The sequence below is a fragment of the Meles meles genome, chromosome 7 (assembly GCF_922984935.1).
Source record: "Meles meles chromosome 7, mMelMel3.1 paternal haplotype, whole genome shotgun sequence".
Classification (NCBI taxonomy): Eukaryota; Metazoa; Chordata; class Mammalia; order Carnivora; family Mustelidae; genus Meles; species Meles meles.
The window spans coordinates 62,430,978-62,452,705 of record NC_060072.1 but is presented as its reverse complement, the minus strand read 5'-3'; the positions used below and the strand labels follow the sequence as shown (position 1 = coordinate 62,452,705).

General features: G+C 35.6%; 1 protein-coding gene across 1 annotated transcript in view; it reads right to left on the bottom strand.

The window, feature by feature from the left end:
• Positions 1-784: 784 nt before the first annotated feature.
• Positions 785-21,728, bottom strand: part of AEBP2 (AE binding protein 2) — a 62,873-nt gene continuing 41,929 nt past the window's right edge. Inside the window, exons 4-9 of the mRNA XM_046013357.1 lie at positions 18,781-18,967; positions 13,636-13,760; positions 7,604-7,671; positions 5,415-5,528; positions 2,957-2,983; positions 785-2,406 (exon numbers count right to left, since the gene is read on the bottom strand). Of these exons, the coding sequence (XP_045869313.1) occupies positions 2,361-2,406; positions 2,957-2,983; positions 5,415-5,528; positions 7,604-7,671; positions 13,636-13,760; positions 18,781-18,967 (567 nt within the window). The 3' untranslated portion in view covers positions 785-2,360. The remainder of the gene's footprint in view (positions 2,407-2,956; positions 2,984-5,414; positions 5,529-7,603; positions 7,672-13,635; positions 13,761-18,780; positions 18,968-21,728) is intronic.

Sequence of the window (21,728 nt, the reverse complement as noted above, 5' to 3'; positions counted from 1 at the left end):
TAACTATTAAGAAATTCAATGTAAATTTTTTTTTTAAAAACACCATTTGTTACAGGTACCTAATATAGCAATATTTACTGAAAAGTACAAATGACTTTCACTGAAATTTACTGTACTGGTTTGGTACCAAAATTAATACTATCAGATTAAAATGTAGATTAATTTGTGTAGCCTAGGTTTATTTTCCAAAATTTTATCGACTATATTAGGAACTGGCAAATTTTTCCTTAAAAGGTCAGAGATTAAGTATTTTGGGTTGATAGGCCTTGCGTTCTCATTCCTCAACTCAGCCACTACAGGGAGAAACCAGTCACAGACAATACATACATGAACGGATACACACCTTTGGGCCGCAGTTTGCCTGCTGCTGAACCATACAATGGATTCTGAGTAAGAGACTGATAATTTCAGGTGCCATATTCCAAATATGTCATATATGGGGGTTAGGAGGAACAATATAAATGGTAAACATCACTAAATAAACTATTTTTGGTTAAAATGTTCACACTTATTTCCCAATCTTAATTGCATGTGTGTATACATGTATATATACAAATTATAAAACTATTTCATTTTAATTCCATATTCCTTTTGGTGTTTTAGTATAGATAGTATCGGACCAAAGTCAGATAAGCAGCAAAGTACCATGAGTAATTAAGTACTCAGAGGCTAGCTAATCCATAACCATGAAGTTTGGTTTTGACATCTAGATATTTCCAAACAATGAAAAAACTAATTTATTTGTTGTGCCCTTCAAGAAAATATGAGATGTATATTTCAGATGTCGTTTTAAAATTTAATTGAATTGTTACAATTTTGAAGCTAAATGTGATTTGCTTTTGTTTTATTAGAAAAAATACTCAGGCAAGGTCTACAATCATCGGTCAATTAAGAATGACTTACAAGAACATGAGGCAATAAAATAAAAAATACAGGTACAAACTATATATCTGAAACACTTCTATTTGGCAATTTTATAACAAATCAAAATTTTAAAATAACAAAGAAGATTGCAGATTACTTCGTAGATACAGAATAAAGCAAATGATGAAGTGCTTAAGCAAAAGAAAAAAAAAATTAAACACACTGCTTTTCTCTTCTTTTCAAAAATAAAATCACATTTGCTACAGATCAAACGGATAATACCCTTATTAAACAACCATTCCAGAATGTCTTATAGTAGCAGTGCTTTTATTTGCACTTCATTTAATTTTATATGACTCATTTCATGTATATAGCTCTTTACCCCACTGTTAACGAATAAAGTCTCCCATAATTTTTATAATTTTTAAAATTTTTTAAAGTAAATGAGAAATGATTTATGTTATCATGGAATCTTTCCCATTTTGGAACCAAAGGCTTAATTCTATATTTTTGTCTATTCTTTTCTTTAAAAAATTTAGTGTAAAAACTGCTGGTTTTTATATCACTGTAGTAAAGTGAAAACTCCTCAATCAGGAGTATTTTCTGCAGTTTGACTGCATATAACCACATATACTTTACAATATGTCCTTCCAACAGTAAGGAAATAATTGATTTCACGGTCACTGTCAGAAATGAGTGCCATAATTCTATTATGGGTATAGGTCCTCCCTCAAAAGACTTTCTGGAAGGATGTTCAATGTGTTTTGTTCTTATAGATATTAACAGTAGTACATAGTCCCTTAAGTCTGCAAAGACATTTATTGTTAAAGAAGGTGCTTTATTAACAATTCCTCTGGCAGCACTAGTGAATTACAATATCCTTCAATATTATTTCTACCCATAATATATACATTTAACTTTCATGCCTCTAGAAAAACATCTACAGTACATTTCATAATATAAAAATATATTACAAATCTGCTGAATTATTTACAAGCAATGTTCTATTATCTCTATGCAACATTTGTTTGATACAATACTAACAAGTTACACATATTTCCATTTCTGTAAGTTAAAAAAAATCCATATGGCTTCTTGCTTACCAAGCAAGAAAGTGATTTTATTTTCCTTTTCAAAACCAACTTTGGTGCATAAAGGATTCAGTTTGAAATACTTTAAAAAAAAAAAAAAGAAAACACAATTTTTCTTCTGTTAAGAAAAAACAACTCATAAACCAAATGCTTTCCTCAGAAAAAAAAAAAATTAGAGGCTTATATAGGTTAAAACGAAAATATGAGGATTATTCAAATAATTGGAAATAGAGGTTTTTCAAAAACCGTTAACAGATTAGTTATATAGGTAAATATTAACATACTGTACTCCATGAGAAAACCCTAGTCCTGAAAAGGGAGCCACCAGACATACTGCAACACTCTTTAACAGAAATTTTCAGCCCTAATTCGATAGACGAATTTTTAGTTGATTGCAAATGTCGTTCACTGTTTGCTTAAATACAAATTGAACACTTTTCTTATCAGAGTTCTGCAAAAGAACACAAATGGCAACCAATCACATCTATTTATCATAATCGAAAGGTAAAATTATCTCTTGATAATTTTCATTGTCAAAATATTTCCTAGTATGACTTCAAATCAATAGACACTGTCAAGACAAATATCCTTACAGTGCTTTTGGTATTTTTAAGGGCACATGTTGTAATTGTTTTCTTTCCAATATAAACTACTGTAATCGCTAAAGGGGGGGAAAAAAGCAGCTTAAAGCAGCAAGCATGCAAAGCCTTTAAGAAGCTGTTCCACTAAGTTGCCAGAAGAGTGTTTGCTCAGTCTCCCACAGTACCATTCCATGAAAATGTGGATATACAGTAATATATTAATATATTCCACAGAAGAGCCTACTTCATTCACAGAATGTTTACACTAAGCATAAATATTATTCTAAATACTGGATTTAAGAAAAAAAAAAAAGGAAAGGGGTTGACTCTAATGTGCAACTTTTACTAAACCCATTGTCAGTGACTAAGACTGCAGGTGTCCCCGCTTGTTTGCTTTTTATGTATTTATTTATTTTTTACCTCTTCAACCTCTTCTGTGGCATTGTTCTAGAAAAAGAGAAAAAAGAATATTATTTTATTCGACTGAATCAAAACCACATTAAGTATTTCAAAAGAGACATTAAAAACATTAAATAAGATATAGGCAATGTGATAATCACTGATCATTAAAATTTATTTCCAAAGCATTCATACTTTAACAATCGCAAACTCAGTTACATAATACAGCTTTTTAATAAATCTTTTTTTAAGTAATCTGATTCTAAAAGAGATTCTCATGCTTAACACATGCATGTTAACCAAAGAGAACTTTAAAACTGATGCTTAAATCTTAAGTAAATGTTCTTTCTAGTTTCATTTTGAGTATATTTTTAGGTTTATCATGCTTTCATTTTGAGATATGTATAAGCCACAAGATAATTCTCCTAAAACAAGTTAGAACAACTGCTTTTTTACTTAATTTCACAAGTTTTCCGAATCCAAATCCAGCCCTTGCTCACATGTTACATCACAGCAGATGTAGCCAGTTCTATTAATCTGTACCACTTTAGGAAAGACTTAATGCTAATTTCCAGAACAGTAGAGCATGAAAGTTTAGACTCAAAATTAAATGTTAAGAACGGGTAGGGGTTGGGGATGGGGGGTAGAATACAGTTAAAGAAAAATAACTCCACAGATGCATTTAATATGTCTTAAGAACATGTTCATTACCCAAAAATGAAATCAATAGAACTGCAGATGTACACTTTTGTAAACATGCAATGCAATTCCTATGCTCTTTTGGACAGTAGTTCTGTACCTGAATTTTTTAAGTCCCTAAAAATATTCACTAAAATATCTAATTTGCTTACAGTATACACATGAATTACAAAAATAAGCTGGTCTGTGAAAAAGGAGGACCCTTAGAGAGGGGGAAGTAGAACATAGGGCAGAAACACAGAAGTTAGTCTGAATCTTGTAATTAAGATTCATGCCTCTTTGCCAACCCTCTGCATAAGGGATGTTTACAACCAGTTCTAATAGCAGGGTGGCTTTCCCAAAATATCACTCTTTTAGAATGCTAATTTTAATTACTCCCTTCAAAGAGTAAGCAGAAATAAACCCTAAATTAAGTACCAGTAAATAAAGAATATTCAATTTTTTTTCTTATAAAGAGAAAGGTAAATCATGACTTTCCCATATTTTTGGTAGTGAATCTCCTTCAATCTTCTCCTTTAAGGTAATTTCACTATTTATTACGCTAATCTCTTGATAACACAGTTCATCACAAAAAAACAAGTTTTGGTGGTACTTATTATTAGCACCTTCATCAGATGTTTAAAATAAATTTGGGGGGAGTAGGGAAAACTCAAGAGTCTCAGTGTTTCCACATGGCAAGGCCCATTCATTATGTTAGAATTTCATTCTCCAAAGATATCTCCAATTATAAGAAACCCTATTATACTGAATAACATTCCAAAAAATTGAGTCAAAGAATTAGCAGAACCTTCGAAGTACTTAATTGCTTCAGAATTTGGCATAGGACACAGTCTCTTTATGATAACTAAAATTCACATTTGGTATTATCAATTATCAAAAGCTATCTTATTCAACCTATTTCTATGCAAAATACATATCAAATTAAAACTGATTTTAAAACACACGTTTGTTCATGAAGAGTGCTTCTTAAGCATTTACACCACTTTCTGAATTACCCTAGTATATGTCATTTGGATGGAGGCAGTAAGGAGAGTTCAGTCACATACTATCTGTGTAACCTTGGGCAAGCTATTTAAACTCTTGCCTCAGTTTTCCAATCTGTAAAACAGAGATAGTAACACCTACTTCACAGGCTGCTGTGAGGATGAAGTGTATGTAAAGCACCTAGCAAAGTGACTCAGCACATAGTCAGAAATGTTGGTCTCTTCTCCTTCCCCCCCTATACCTTCATAAGCACAGCACACTAAAACAAAGGTCAGATCAGAAAATTATTAGCAATGTGAACACTGAGCTACCTCTTAAAAACAAACACAACAATATTTAAACTGTTCTCCTAAAAAGTTTGGGTGGAGTGTAAGTTTAAAAATTCAACCATTGTGCTCGCTTCGGCAGCACATATACTAAAAATTCAACCATTTATGGTATTTTAGGCCACATGGGATATATTCCCAGACCCACAAAAGACTGGTATCATAAAAAGAATTACATACTTAAATAAAAGGCACTTATTTTCAAAATACTATATATATTACAATCTAAGCTACATAAGATAAATCTGGAATTAAACTGGCATATAAACTTTACCAAAATATTATCTTTCTGGATTCTAAAATTTATAAAGTTTATATAATGGAATTTCCATATACAAAGTTCCAGAAAGCAAACTATGCTTGGTACTGAAATTTAGTACTTAAAAATAAGTCTTAACCTTATATCCAAAATTTAGAGAGATTTAAGATTACAATTCAAAAGTAAAACACCAAATCAAGAATTAAATTACCTGTATATGTTTGGATCCAAAAGCAAGGCAGTATCTTTGGGTAGCTTTGATAAATGAACTACTTTAGTTTTTAATTGATGTCGTTCACTTTCATTCACCCACACATCAGGCAGACTACAAATTAAAAACAAGCATAAATGAAATAACATTAATCTTAAAGCTTATTCTTCATATGACCTCACATTACCCAGACTTTTCTGGGCTAGTGTGACTGAGTCACCTAGGTTAACAAGCTTTTCAAGAGCCAAGGAACAACAAGGACGCAGAATCTCAGCTAAAAAATGGCAGGGAAATTTCAGGCATGAATTTGAGAATGAGTTAGGAATTTTTGGTGGCAAAGCCATATCAAACTCAGAAACACGCATTATAAAACACTGTCTTTTAATTTACTAACTAAATTCATATTTGAGCTTGACTTGATGACATTTTGACAATGAGCTTTTTTATTTTTTTTATTGAGGTACAGTTGACTTCCAACGCATAGTAACTCATTAATTAAGACATTACTCTGTTACTGTATCATATTACACTACTATTGACTATATTCCTCACGGTGACACCAAGTTTTTTAATGACTAAATAAGTAAACACTCCACTAGATCAAATCCCATGTAAAAAAATGCACATATGGGGTGCCTGGGTGGCCCAATGGGTTGAAGCCTCTGCCTTCGGCTCTGGTCACGGCTCAGGTCATGATCCCGGGGTCCTGGATCGAGCCCTGTGTCAGGCTCTCTGCTCTGCAGGGAGCCTGCTTCCTCCTCTCACTCTGCCTGCCTCTCTGCCTACTTGTGATCTCTGTCTGTCAAATAAATAAATAAAATCTTTATTAAAAAAAAAAAAAGAACTCTTAATTCACAGCACATTCATTAACATCTCCTTAGAATGAGAAACATTATAGAAAAATATTTAATAACAAAGACAAATGTTAACCACATACTAATGACTTATGAAAAACCAAGTATACACAATGAGATTCCATCCTCTTAAATTTATTCTATCCTTACTATGCAGCCATCAAAAGAAATGAAATCTTGCCATTTGCGACGACATGGATGGAACCAGAGGGTATTATGCTTAGCAAAATAAGTCAATCAGAGAAAGACAACTATCATATGATCTCCCTGATATGAGGAAGTGGAGATGCAACGTAGGGGGTTTGGAGGTACGAAAAGAATAAATGAAACAAGATGTGATTGATTGGGAGGGAGACAAACCATGAGAGGAGAGACTCTTAATTTCACAAAACAAATTGAGGGGTTGGGGCGGGTAGGGAGAGGGTGGTGAGGTTATGGACAATGGGGAGGGTATGTGCTATGCTAAGTGCTATGAAGTGTGTAAACCTTGTGAGTCACAGACCTATACCCCGGGGGCTAATAATACATTATATGCTAATAAAAAAAATTTATTCTATTCTTGGAAATTTTTATTTTATCCAAAATTTCTAAGATACATTTTCATTACCTTTTCTAACAAGAAAAAAAAAATTAATGAAAAGATAAAAGGAAAATTAAACATGAAATGTCTAATTAAGGTGGCTCAGTTGGTTAAGCGTCTGTCTTCAGCTCAGGTCATGATCCCAGAACCCTGGGATGGAGCCCCACCATCAGGCTCTCTGCTCAGTAGGGAGCCTCCTTCTCTCTTGCCCTCTGCCCCTCCCCCTCCTTGTGTTCTCTGTTAAATAAATAAAATCAGAAAGAAAAGAAAGAGGGAGGGAGGGAATGAGTCCCAGAAAGAAAAAGGAAGAAAGGGAGAGAGGGAAAGAAAAGTCTAATTAAGGAGCATCTGGGTCGGAAAAACACAGTGCTGCTAGAAAACTAGCCAAATGATTTTTCTATAAAATATCATTGTGTGCTAGAAATTACTCAGAAATTTTTAAATAAATGATTCAAACAAAACCACAATTAAGGCTGCTTGCATAATACCTAAGGGTCACTGAAAAATGCTTAAAATGATCACATCCTAAAAATGACTAAAAACTGCTACAACAACTTTTATTAAAAATAGTAAAAAGGCTAGTTTTAAAGTTATACCTTGACGCAGGTACTGTAAGAGCTTTCACAGATTATTTTTTTAATACCAAGCTTAAATTCTGTAATTCTTTTATAATATTCAAATCCAAATTATTTAGTATAAGATTTTAATAAAAATAAGAGAGTCTATTCATTATACATAGTATTCCAAATACTTACATGTCTTCAGGCATCCAATGAAGCAAAAGTTTTATCTTTCCAGAATCCTCTTTTCTTTTAGCTATTACCTAGTAATGATATAAAAGAGATCATAAAAATGATTTGTAGAACATTGTTTTAATATATCAATAAAAAGCACTTTTGATCCTAATTAAGATTTTTCTAAGTTCATATCCTAGACCAGATATTACAATATTTTGTTCTGACCTGCTTTGAGACGCTTCACCTTTAATAATGTACTTTCACAAAAGAAAAAGAGAAAAAAGGAGTTGAAGAAGTTTTGCATTGCAAATACTAACACAATGTTAACTTTATTAAGGGACTGAAAATGCTATTTATTTTACTATCTATTAAAGTCTGACTATTAGCTAGATTGCCAACGAAAAATCCGTTATTGGTTGAAATATTTTTAAAGAACAAATAGAAGAGTAAAGAAAAAATAGCAACAATAGGGGCGCCTGGGTGGCTCAGTGGGTTAAAGCCTCTGCTTTCGGCTCAGGTCACGATCCCAGGGTCCTGGGATCAAGCCCCGCATTGGGCTCTCTGCTCAACAGGGAGCTTGCTTCTTCCTCTCTCTGCCTGCCTCTCTGCCTACTTGTGATGATCTCTGTCTGTCAAATAAATAAATAAAATCTTTAAAAAAAATAATAATAACAACAGCTGAGATAGGAAAAGTCTTTAATTTATGACTAAGATATTTGTTGTTTGCTTGGATGTTTCCGTTTGCTGGGTGGTATTTTAAATGAAACATTTAATAGACACAGATTCTACAGATCAAAGTTAAATAGTGGATCAACCTGAATAAAAAGACCTGTATAAAACGTAGAAAAGGCAACATACTTGTTATTCATTAAGAGATTCTGAAAATTCAAGGAAATGCTTAAATAACTGACCAAAATTATATAACTCTTGTAACTTCCATGTTAACAAAATTAACATCTTAGTGTTCTCATAATCTAAATCTCAGTACCTAATTTAAGCTGCAAACAGCCACACACCTCAAAATGTATTAGAACTAAGCAAAAACAGCACTTTATACAAAAATAAAAATACCTTCTATACTCATTATTTAACACCAATAGCTGGGGCACCTGGGTGGCTCAGCGGGTTAAAGCCTCTGCCTTCGGCTCAGGTCATGATCCCAGGGTCCTGGGATCGAGCTCCACGTCGGGCTCTCTGCTTAGCTGGGAGCCTGCTTCCTCCCCTCTCTCTCTCTCTGCTTCTCTGCCTACTTGTAATCTCTATCTGTCAAATAAATAAATCTTTTAAAAAACAAACAAACAAACAAAAAAAACCAATAGCTAAGGGCGCCTGGGTGGTTCAGTGGTTTAAGCCGCTGCCTTCGGCTCAGGTCATGATCTCAGGGTCCTGGGATCAAGTCCGGCATCGGGCTCTCTGCTCGGCGGGGGAGCCTGCTTCCCTCTCACTCTCTCTGCCTGCCTCTCTGCCTACTTGTGATCTCTCTCTGTCAAATAAATAAATAAAATCTTTAAAAAAAAAAAAAAAAAACAATAGCTAAGAACTCTAATTCTAGACCTGGCACAATGAGATTAATTTAAGAACCCAAAGACAGATCTAAAGATGCTGAAACAAAATACCTCTAAAAAAAAAAATAAGACATGAAAACAATGCAAACCAACCAACCACGGCAAGCTAACTGACTGGTAACTAGGATTCTGCTGACCTCTTCTGGAGAAGGCTCAAAAGAAAACGTTTCAATTAAAGAAGTAAGACAAATGAGGTCAACTACACAGTATGTACCTCACAACATATTTTTCTGCAAACTGTATGGTTATTTCCTTTAATTGCTTATTTAATTTCTACGAAACAAATTTACAGTTATTATTGGATAGTCTGCCTACTAAAACAAGTGATTCTGTGTAACACATACCACTTCCATCAAAACCTTCCTTGTCATGGAACTTAGGAGGTCCACCTAATTCCCGTCTTTTCTATTGTGTCCAATGAAGTACACCTTTTCCCATACTGATAGTTCTTCCTTCCACTTTCCTCAGGAAAACGCACACCTCCGATTACACTCTACCTTTGAGGTGCTTCCTCAGTTCAAGGTATTCATGCATCCCTGATGTGACTTTGGGGTGCAAATCACTCTTATTCGTTAGTTTTCATTGTATGACAAACATAAAAATCAGGTTCTTAAAATCTCTCAGATATTTTCTACATCTAAAAAACTGATTTTCATGTTCACAGACGATTTTGACACAGTGAATTAAAAAAAAAATTTTTTTTCCAGACTCCTAATATCACCATTTTTAGTTCTTTGATTTTTTTTTATCATATCTACTTCTCCCATGGTGAACCTAAGGATTTCATCACAAGAAGCTGCTCTAATGAAAGCATGTGAACACTGGTGCTTCATTTTTTAACATACAGCCTTATTCACCATCATCACCACTATTACTTAATATTTGAGATATTTGCTCATTACTAAACCATTATTTCATCAGATCTACTGCCCTTTAAAATCAGTGATAAGCCCCAAACCTCACTCTTTACACTTCTTCTCTACTTATATTTAGTTCCTAGATGATCATATCTAGCCTGATTCCTTTAAATACCACTACTCTGCTGAAAAATGTATTATTTGTATAAGTAGCCACACCTCTCCTCTGGGCCCAAACTTTTTTTTTTTTTTTTAATATTTTATTTATTTATTTGACAGACAAAGATCACCAGTAGGCAGAGAGAGAGGGGGAAGCAGGCTCCCCGCCAAGCAGAGAGCCTGATGCGGGGCTCGATCCCAGGACCCCGGGATCATGACCTGAGCCAAAGGCAGAGGCTTTAACCCATTGGGCCACCCAGGTGCCCGCGGGCTCAAACTCTTATATCAATCTGACTAAGTGAAAGATGCAATAGATTCTCTATTGAATGTGTGAAAAAGTAAGATCTTGACACTTCCCCTCCCCCAATCTACTCTCCAAATTTTCTATTAAATGGCAACTCCATTCTTTTGCCCAATTGCCCAGACCAAACACACTGGAGTCATCCTTTACTTTCATTATCAAACTGAAATATGATCCGTCCATAATTCTACTTAACTACTACATAATTCTACATAACTACTTTGAAAAAATATCAGAATCTAACAATTCTTAGCATCTCCACTGTAACTATTCCGGCCTTTTCTCACCTCAGATACTAAAAAGACTGATCCTCTTTTCCCCATCCTGACCTACACTCTGTCTTCAAGACAGAAATCCAAGCACATTAAAATCCACATGAGAGGGAAGAAGAGATCAATGAGTTTACACTAGAAAACTTTGAGTGATGGGAATGTTCTATATCTTAACTGTGGCAGCAGTGGTGGATTCATAGATGAATTGTCAAAGCTCATATAAAACTATACTTTAAATGGGTGCATTTATATTTATTACACCTCAGTAAAATTTACGAAAAAAATTACATCAGACCATGGCTACTCAAACTTCTTCAACAGCTTCCCATCACAAAGATTAAAAACCAAAGTCTTAGTCCAACAAGATTCTCCCCCTATTATCTCTCTGACTTAACTTTGACTCTCTGCCTTCTTGCATACTTGGCATACTTTCAAACATACTTGGGATATTCTTACTTTTCAACTTATATTTAAATTTTCCCTCTAGCTATGGTGTTCATCCCCCTAATAATTGAATGGCTCATACCCCTCTTCCTGTAAGTTTTTACAATTTTACTATTTCATCTTGTTTATCATGTCTCTTCCACTACACATGGTTTATTGTTTTAATAGTTTTGTTCACTGTTGTATCACCAGTACACAGTAGGTGCTCAATATTTAAGTGAATGAACAAGTGAGTACTAATGCCAAACTCTGGGTCTGGTGACCAATCTTACAGGCCTTTGAAGAAAAGAACAATTATAGACCCACCAAATTATAAACCTATGTTATCAAACTTCAGAGGATTTCAGGGGCACCAGGGTGTTTGGATGGTTAAGCATCTGCCTCCAGGGTTCTGGGACTGAGCACTGTGTCCGGCTCCCTGTTCAGCAAGAAATGTGTTTCTCCCTCTCCCTCTTCCTCCTATGCCCACTTGTGCTCTCTCTCTCCCTCTCTCAAATAAATGAATAAAATCTTTAAAACAAAACAAAAACAACAGTAAAGGAGGACTTTAAGCATTACTGCTGAACAAGCCCTTGATCTTGCTGAATCCCATCAGAATTCCCAACAGAGTCATTTTAACTGTCTTCTCAAACTCTAATTTTCGTTTCAACCCTTTCATTCTTATTTAGATAACTATATTTCCAACGTTGATTTTTTTTTAATCCAATGTTTTTTTGTTTTTGTTTTTTTTTTTTCGACAGACAGAGATCACAAGTAGTCAGAGAGACAGGCAGAGAGAGAGAGGGAAGCAGGCTCTCCACCGAGCAGAGAGCCTGATGTGGGGCTCGATCTGATGCGGGGCTTGATCCCAGGACCCTGGGATCATGACCTGAACCGAGGGCAGAGCTTTAACCCACTGAGCCACCCAGGCGCCCCTAATCCAATGTTCTTTAAAAGAGAATAAATATGGTGCACCTTTCCTCAAATGCAAACTCAGAAAAGGTTCCCTTGCTTTCTAATCTTTATATTTCTTGCACTTAATTCTGGCAATTATAACCAAAATTGGGAATCTTTCACTGGAAGTATACACAGAAGAAAAAGTGAAAATGCAAAGCAAGAGAACCTCAATGTTACTGGAGATGGAAAAATAAATATTCAAACCAGTAGGGAAACTGATGTCAATACCGATTTTTTAGGCAGCTCTTTCTGCCCACGGATCCTGTCCCTGCTATAATAAAACCACATTTTTGCACCAATAATAATAACTGATCTTTTGTATTTAATTCTGTGATTCTGATTGATATAAAAAAATTAAACCTAAATTTAGTATATTTTATATTTCAACAGTCAAAATTAAACAATCCTTTTCTCTAGGGATTCAAATCACCAAGGTCTGCTCTAAAATTTACCTCTACTAACTTACCTACACCAAAATACACCAATTTAAGGACGATTGGATAATAAAATGGCAAGAGGCATGGGAATAAAGAACAACTCTTTGTTACCTCTTTGCTAACCAAAAATAAAGTATTTCTTGCTTTTTCAAATTTGACATTTTCATTTACTGAACACAGCCATTCAAATAAATATATAGACTGCCTACTATGTGTCAAGGCACAATGACAGAAACTTGGGATATATCAGCAGAATAAACAAATAAAAAACTCCCTCCTTCAAAATCTTTAATTTGATGGCCATTATCTTACTTCTGTTTAATTCCAACTTTAGAAGTGTTTTGGCAGGTGAGGGAGAAGCATGTAAGCATTTATGGCTTTGAGTTAAAAAGAGTCTAATATTCTAATTTTAGAAATGAGGAAACCAGAAAAGACAGCTAGTTTGAGGTTAAAGCCTGATCTTCAAATGCCGAGAAACCCAAATGTCACCCCAATATTCCTAAATAGCTCATATTAAAGGCTAAAATATTCAATTTAATCATCAAAATGTTGAATTGTGGGAAATAGAGTTGACTCTTGAACAATGCAAAGGTTAGGGCTGCCAACCACCCACACTATCAAAAACCCACATTTAACTTTTGACCCCCAAAAACTTTACAACAGTCTACCGCTATCAGAAGCCTTACTGATAATATAATTAACATTTATTTTATACATTATATGTATTATATACTATGTATTACATACAAATTGTTATATACTATATTCTTACAATAAACTAGAAAAAATATTAAGAAAATCATAAGGAAGAATATACATTTACATTAATATATTTATTTTTTAAAATCTGTTATGTGGACCCCTGCAGTTCAAACCCATGTTGCTTAGGAGTTAATTATATTTGCTTTATAACCAACAATACATGTAATTTTCAAAATACTGATAAAGCAGAACTTTTTATGATTCTGTTAAAATATAATTCTTAGATTTTGAGCAGTTTAGAAATGGTTGTGAAAGTCAAAATACATGTTCTTGCATACCTACATAAATAATTAAAAAAAACAGTAACAAATACTTACAGTACTATGAAAAACAACACTGTGTCCCTTCCCTAAACTTTCTATGTGAGCTGAGAGGTTAAAGCATATGGCTCGATGTCTTATCGCATCCAGTGTTTGTGCATCGAAGAAATCATGTGGTCGTGCTAAAAGTCAATACAAAAAGGTAAAGAATATTTAGAAAAATATAATATGCAAGCAGCCAAATAATTCATTTTCCACGAAAATATGTAATAAGTAAGAAGGACTGAAACAATTAACGTATCTATCTGGTGCTTAAATAAAAATTTTATTTTGCTTTCAGAACCTGGGGTCTAGTTGACAAGAAGCATACACAAAAGCAGACTTCCAACTAATGAGTGAATGTGGGTTAACTATGCCCATTTTGGTGTGTGAAGTTCTAACATTAGGCCTCATGATTCCAGACTGTGGTTACTATCTTTTCTATACAATTTTATGTTTTACTTCAGTGCCTCTCTTGAGCACCAGTCCTGTATTTTCAACAGTCTGATGAGTTCCTCATCTATCACTATACTGAGATCCAATGCACCACAGCCAAGCATCTAAAATACATGTCATGAATATTCTGTATTAACACAAAATCAAAAATTTTCCAAACCTGGGGCACTTGGCTGGCTCAGTTGGAGGAGCATAGGGTTCTTGATCTCAGGGCTGTGAGTTTGAACCCCATATTGGGTATAGAGATTAAAAAAAAATTTTTTTTCCCCCAAACTTGGCAAACCTGTAATATTATTTTGGAGTTTTGGACAAGTATTTTCTTGATTATAAGTAACTTTTCTGGGGCGCCTAGGTGGTACAGATGGCTGAGTGTCCAACTCAGTTTTGGCTCAGGTCCTGATCTCAGTGTCCTAAGAGCAAACCCCACATCAGTTCCACACTTAGCAGAGAGTCTGCTAGGGATTCGCTCTCCCTTCATCTCTCTCAAATAAATAAATGACTATTTTTTTTTAAGATTTTATTTATTTATTTGACAGACAGAGATCACAAGTAGGCAGAGAGGCAGGCAGAGAGAGAGAAGAGGAAGCAGGCTGTCCAGAGAGCAGAGAGCCCGATGTGGGCTCAATCCCAGAACCCTGGGATCATGACCTAAGCTGAAGGCAGAGGCTTTAACCCATTGAGTCTCCCAGGTGCCCCAAAATAAATGAATATTTAAAGAAAAAAAAATTACTCTAACAACAATCCAGGGAAATTATAAATATAGTTTTCAGTGCCAACAATTCTGCCAAAATTCTTTCTAGCTCCCAGCTCCACCAGTGACTAGCTGTGTGACTTCAGGCAAACTGCTTAATCTACTTAGCCTATTTCCTTATTTGTGAAGTGTAGACACAACCGTTATAGACTATGATTAAGTAAAACAAATGCATATGAAAAAATGCTTTAAATCTCAAAGCAGTTTATATTAATAACCTTATATTACTTTTTAAAATAAGCTCAAGGGGTGCCTGGGTGGCTTAGCCATTGTCTGCCTTCAGCTCAGGTAATGATCCCAGGGTCCTGGGATCACGCCGTGCATCGGGCTCCCTGCTCAACAGAAGGCCTGCTTCTCCCTCTCCCACTACCTCTGCTTGTATTTCCTCTCTCAATGTCTCTCTCTCTGTGTCAAGTAAATAAATGTTTTTTTTAATAATAAAATAAAATAATAAGCTCACAAACCTGGAGTAAGCAATCTCTTAGTGTTAACCACAACAAAACTATACATTAAAGATTTAATTTGGTAAGAACATTTTTTAAATTTCTATTTTCATCCCACTAGTATTATAAATTGTGCCACTTTTATTCCTAATAAGAATGTTGCTCAAGGGGCACCTGGGTGGCTCAGTAGGTTAAGCCTCTGCCTTTGCTCAGGTCATGATCTCAGGGTCCTGGGATGGAGCCCCTCACGGGCTCTCTGCTCAGCGGGGAGCCTGCTTCCCCTTCTCCCTCTGCTGTCCTTCTGCCTACTTGTGATTTCTTTCTCTCTGTTAAATAAATAAATAAAATCTTAAAAAAAAGAGAGGGGGCGCCGGGGTGGCTCAGTGGGTTAAAGCCTCTCTGCCTTTGGCTCAGGTCATGATCTCAGGGTCCTGGAATGGAGCCCCTCATTGGGCTCTCTGCTCAGCGGGGAGCCTGCCTCCCCCCCCCCCGCCCCCCCCCTACTTGTGATCTCTGTCTGTCAAATAAATAAAATCTTTAAAAAATAAAAAATTTTAAAAAAAGAATGTTGCTCAAAATAAGGAAAATGAAAATTTTCTTATTTTACAACTGTAGAGCTTACTAATACATGAAAATTTTCAAGATCATCTGTAATTAAGAATTAAATTTTATTGACAATAAATGAAATGGCCTGATTTCCTGGTACAGTATTTTCTGAACTACATATATGCTGATTTACCACAGTACTCTGATTTACTACTGTGTAAAGTGGATTTGCCTCTACTAATCATGGAGTTCTCAGAACATCTACACAAATCCACCAGCGCTTTGGTGGGAACTGTTTTCACCAGATGGCATACTCAATAAATAGCTATTTTTTCACTGGACTTTTCTTCAAAAGAAGTAAGCAAAACAGCAAGTAATAAACTAGCAGAACCCACAGATGAGGAATGCAACAGTAAATCAGAAAAAAAAACATTTGACATTTATGAGGAAGAAAAAAAAATCTTAAGGAAAAACAAACCCCCTTCCTACCAGATTTGTGCCTACTGGGGGAAAAAAGGGTACTCTATCTACTCCGTCTATGTTCTCCAAATATGTTTTTTCCTGAGCAGGATAAGCACTTATAGAAAACAGAGTAACTAGAACAATAGTCTCCAAAGCACGTCTGGGGAAGAAAATACTATCTCACTACTTTTGTTTTTCATCTCAGTGTTTTTCAATATACCCTTCTTGGTAATTGCTTTATAATGTGTATCAGTAGCATTACCTGTGTGAACTATATAAGCACAGATGTTGGGATTGTGTGCCCAAGCATTTTTTTTTTAACTGATGAGCTATACAATCAAAAACCTTTGGAAGGGGCACCTGGGTGGCTCAGTGGGTTGAAGCCTCTGCCTTCAGCTCAGGTCATGATCCCAGGGTCCTGGGATCAAGCCCCACATCCGGAATCTCTGTTCAGCAGGGAGCCTGCTTCCTTCTCTCTCTCTCTGCCTGCCTCTCTGCCTACTTGTGATCTCTGTCTGTCAAATAAATAAAATCTTAAAAAAAAAAAAAAAAAAACACCTTTGGAGACCACAAAAACAGAGAATGTGGCTCAAAATTATACATATTACTTTATTTCTTTTTAACCTTTTGGTATGGTATTATGGGTAACTCCCCAAAAATGGTATTAATCATAGGAGACGCAATCTTGTACGTTGGAATCAGGACCAAAAAAAGATATATATGTAGGGAGATAAACCCAATATGGCATATTCTCTAAATGAAAGATATACAAGTATTTACTGTATTATTCTTTCCACTTTACTTTCAAGTATGTCAAAAAAGAAAAACTTTAAAATAAATTTTAAAAATTCTATCAAACAGAAAATGACTTAAGCTACAGTTCTATTCGTTAATGTATTTTTCACCCAGTTAAGTGAAAATGACCTCTCTGAATTACATGAAGAAGGTACTATCAAAGTGATTTTAGTACACTGCTATAGACTTGTATATTTTTAAGGAAGGAATGGGCTGCAATGGCAGCAGCTCTGCCATTAAAATCACAGGACTTAATAGTGGCTGCTCACAGTGAAAGATCTTAGATCTTTTAAAGTTCATACATTCAGGATTATCCTCATTCTCCCCCATAAAACAGGAAACAAAAAGTTTTTATTTCACCCACCACAAGACCTCCCTCTCCACAACTCTCCCTATCACATAGCTCGTTTTATTAATATTGAAAAAACATTCTCAAGAGGCCATAGACTTGCAAGCCATCGGTCCCTCCATTTCTAAGTGAGGACTGGATATTTAACTGAACCATTCTTTTTAAGAAAACTAGCAAATTGTATAGATATTACCAAGCAAATGTTGTGAAAAAGTCAATAAGTTTAAATGATTACTATGTATACACTGAGAAGAAAATAATGAAGCTATTAAGTGGAATAGGTAGAAAAGTTATTCTCAGTTTTAAATACTGTAATATATATTTAGCAATTTGCTGTGTGTGATTACAAGCTATCCAAATCAATAGTCAAGTAAAATAAACAAATGTCACTGCTGTTTTTATAAATGGAAGGCAAAAGGAAAATGGATCCATAACCTAAATTCAATAGCCAACTTGGAAAAATACATGTTTATTTCAACAAGAAACTTAAGAGTTTGGAAAAGTTTGTCACCAGTGATTTGTTCATTTGTCCACTTGGAAAAGTTTGTCACCATTGATTTGTTCATTTGTCCACTGTAGCTTTATAGTAACAAAAAAATGTTAACATTTTAGAGCCAAACCTCCTAATCTGGATTAGTGTCTGGAGTCTCTTCTACACGCTAATCAAATTCCAACAGAAAGGAGAATATGGCGCAATCTGTTTTTTTCTTTCTAGTTCATCCCTCCAGTGGACTCCCTTTCAATGACAGCTGGAGTCTATCATAGTTCTTTATTTAGGACATATTTAGTTAGCCAGCTGACATTAAGAACCAGGGCCAGTGCTAGGCTCTGGGAGGTTCTAAGTCAATTCCTACTCCCACATTTGGTAAGTCTTATCATCTTGTGTTCTATCCTAAATGTTGAGGATACATTTCATAACCTGGTAATTGAGCACATAAAAGAGAGACTTAAGTACTAAGACACACACTACAAATAGTTTTTGCTATTCACACATACCACTTTGGAGTAAACCAATTACTTTTACTTCATTATTACTTTTAACATGTTCGCATTTTCCTAAAATACCAACACTGCCATATTTTAAATTTTCTTATTTTAGAACAGAATCAAAGGGGCTCTCAAAATGGAATTCTATACAGATTTTATATTCTAAGGCCACAAATACTTACCATCCCTTAACCACTAAAATAAAACATCTATCACACTGAATTCTCACACTGACACTCAAAGGATCCTCTCTGTTTATTATTGTTAACAAAAATACACAAGCAGAGTTAAAGAACAGTAAAACTCAAATTGAATGCCCACAATATAAGCAAAACCTATCTAATATACACAGAGATTTTTAGTGAAACACTTACGTAATGAGCGTCGTCTTTTGTTCTTTAATTTTCTCCTTTTGTTCATCCCAGCTTTAGAAGGAGATTCTTCTTTGGCCTTTGGCTGGCTAGAAACTTTTGAGGAGTTCTGCTGACTGAAGTGTGTGGGTACATGGCGAGCTAGCCCTCCCTGAGAAGCAAAGCTGGCATTGCAGCCACCAACAACACACTAAATAAAAATAAAAAAGGATGTCAGGGATGCCATGTAGGGGAGAAGTAGAATAAGAATGAGTACTCTGCATTTTCAGAGGTAAATCCGTAACACTACAGAACTATTCCAGATAGACTGGAGACTACTACATCCTTTCTTTTTATAAATTGCCCAAAATAATACACACTAGGCATACTAGGCAGTGGCAGGGCTGGAAAAGAAAACCCTAGAGTCTCACAACTCTCCATTTACTGCTCTTCCCACTCTATATAAGACAAAAATAATGAGATAGTCTTCCCAGGAAAAATCTGATTTTCAATTTATCACTTTCCTAAGAGAAACGATAAGTTTATGTTTTTTTAAAGATTTTATTTGTCAGAGAGAGAGATAGAGAGGGAGTGAGGGAGGGAGAAACAGGCTCCCCACTGAACAAGGAGCCCTATGCAGCACTCAATCCCAGGACCCTGGGATCACAACCTGAGCCAATGACAGAAGCTCAACCAACTGAGCCACCCAGGCATCCCACTAAGTTATTTTTAAATCAAAGAATTCAATATCCTGGGGTGCCCGGGTGGCTCATGACCTCATGGGTAGTGCGATCAGCTCCCCTCTCAGCTTGGCATTCTCTCTCTCTCCCTCCTGTACCCTCCCTCCACACACGTGTGCTCACTCTCTCTCTCAAATAAATAAATTAAGCTTAGCGGGGTGGGGGGGTGGAGAAGAGTTAGATATCCTAACAATTACTTAGGACTCCTAGATTTTCAAAATCATTTTTATCTTAATGATATATACTACCTTCAGCAGCCACCCTACTGTTCTACACTGTTTTAACAGATAGGGGAGGTATAGAGTGATACTGACTTTTAAACTACTAGATCCAGCTGCTGAGAACACTTAGGCCCAGGGTTGGTCTTATACAACTCTGTACAAGTTCCATTAAATATTGCCTCTTTAGCCTTCTGCACTTGCCAGATTGAGAAAACAAAAGGTTAACTACCCAAGTCACCTGGCAGAGCTGCTACTCCCACAATGAATGCAGAATGTTTGAATATCACTAAAATTATAATACACAAGTTAGCTATAGTACAAGTGTGTGACTTCTAACAAATAAATATTACTAATTAAAACAAACGCCATTTTCAAAATGCTCCCCAAACAGTAAAATCCACAGTTGGACTTCTGGTGGCTTTTCTAGTAATAACTCATCCAATTCACTTCACTTCTGACTCAACAACCGAACTCCAAGCATGCAAATCTGTCGTGCTGAATACCAAATAAATCACATTACTCCTAGGCGGTTCAACTGATTATATTAGAGTTTATCTAGATAATACCACAAAAAACCTACATGTTTCCAGGCTCTTTCTTTCAATCCAGGCACCTTTACCATTTTTTTTTTAAATTTATTTGACACAGAAAGAGAGATCACAAGTAGGCAGAGAGGCAGACAGAGAGAGGGGGGAAGCAGGCTCCCAGCTGAGCAGAGAGTCCGATATGGGGCTCGATCCCAGAACCCTGAGATCAGACCTGAGCTGAAGGCAGAGGCTTTAACCCACTGAGCCACCCAGGTGCCCCCACCTTTACCATTTTAAACTTCTAAAAACACAACGTAACTCTGTTAGTAGAGACTGTACCGTTATTCAAAGTCCCTCGAATCTACCCAACTTTAAAAAAGCTCATCTTAGGGGCGCCTGGGTGGCTCAGTGGGTTAAAGCCTCTGCCTTCGGCTCAGGGCTCAGGTCATGATCTGAGGGTCCTCGGATCAAGCCCTGCATCAGGCTCTCTGCTCAGCAGGGAGCCTGCTTCCCCCTCTCTCTTTGCCTGCCTCTGCCTACTTGTGATCTGTCTGTCAAATAAATAATAAAATCTTAAAAAAAAAAAAAAAAAAGCTCACCTTAAAAAAATATGTAATAATAAAATAAAAATATAAAAAGCTCATCTTCCTTTGAGGACGTCTTGACACTTTCACTGCTTATCTAGATACTTCCCAATTCATCCTTTCTCCATGCATTCTGAAGGCAAGAATATATTTGTGTGTGTGTGTGTGTGTGTATACATATATCCAGAAGCACCTTATGAACCAGAGCTATTTCTAAATACATCTGAAGAACTAAGCCACTTAACAGATTCTGATAAAACTGATACTGGCTGAAACATTTTGCAGCAAGATCCTTATACAGTGCCATTCATAATTATTCTATTTATTTTGATAGAGAAGAGACATTTTATGGGCTCTAATGGTACTCAGCATTACTAATAAAAATCTTTGCCCACTCTAAGGGGCACACTAAGAGGCAGAATGAGTCAGGGTTTTAGTTCATTCATCTATTCTATGTGTTCTGTAAGATGCTGCAAGTATAAGGATAATTTACACTTAAGTTCCCACTCTTAAAGAGCTTTCATCTGGTCAGTAGACATATGAAATGACAACTTCAAAAAACTACATTCAGGGGTAAGGGACAGAAAGCTATGGGAACCCCGAAAAGGAGCAACCAGCCATGTCCAGTGCTTTAAAATCGGTATTTCATTTAATTCTTACAATGACCTATCAATAGTGTGGTCCTCAGAGAGCCTGCATCAAGAATGTTCAGCCACAGATTTTGAAATGAGAAGTTTAGCACCTAATGGTTACTGAATTCTCAGAATTTAAAAATTTACTATGTATATTTTGAGTTCCAAGAAAAAAACAGTACTTTTAAAATTTCCATCTCCTATAGACTACCAATAGAACACTATCCACTACAAAAACCATTAGCCAAATGCTGCCACTTAACACTTT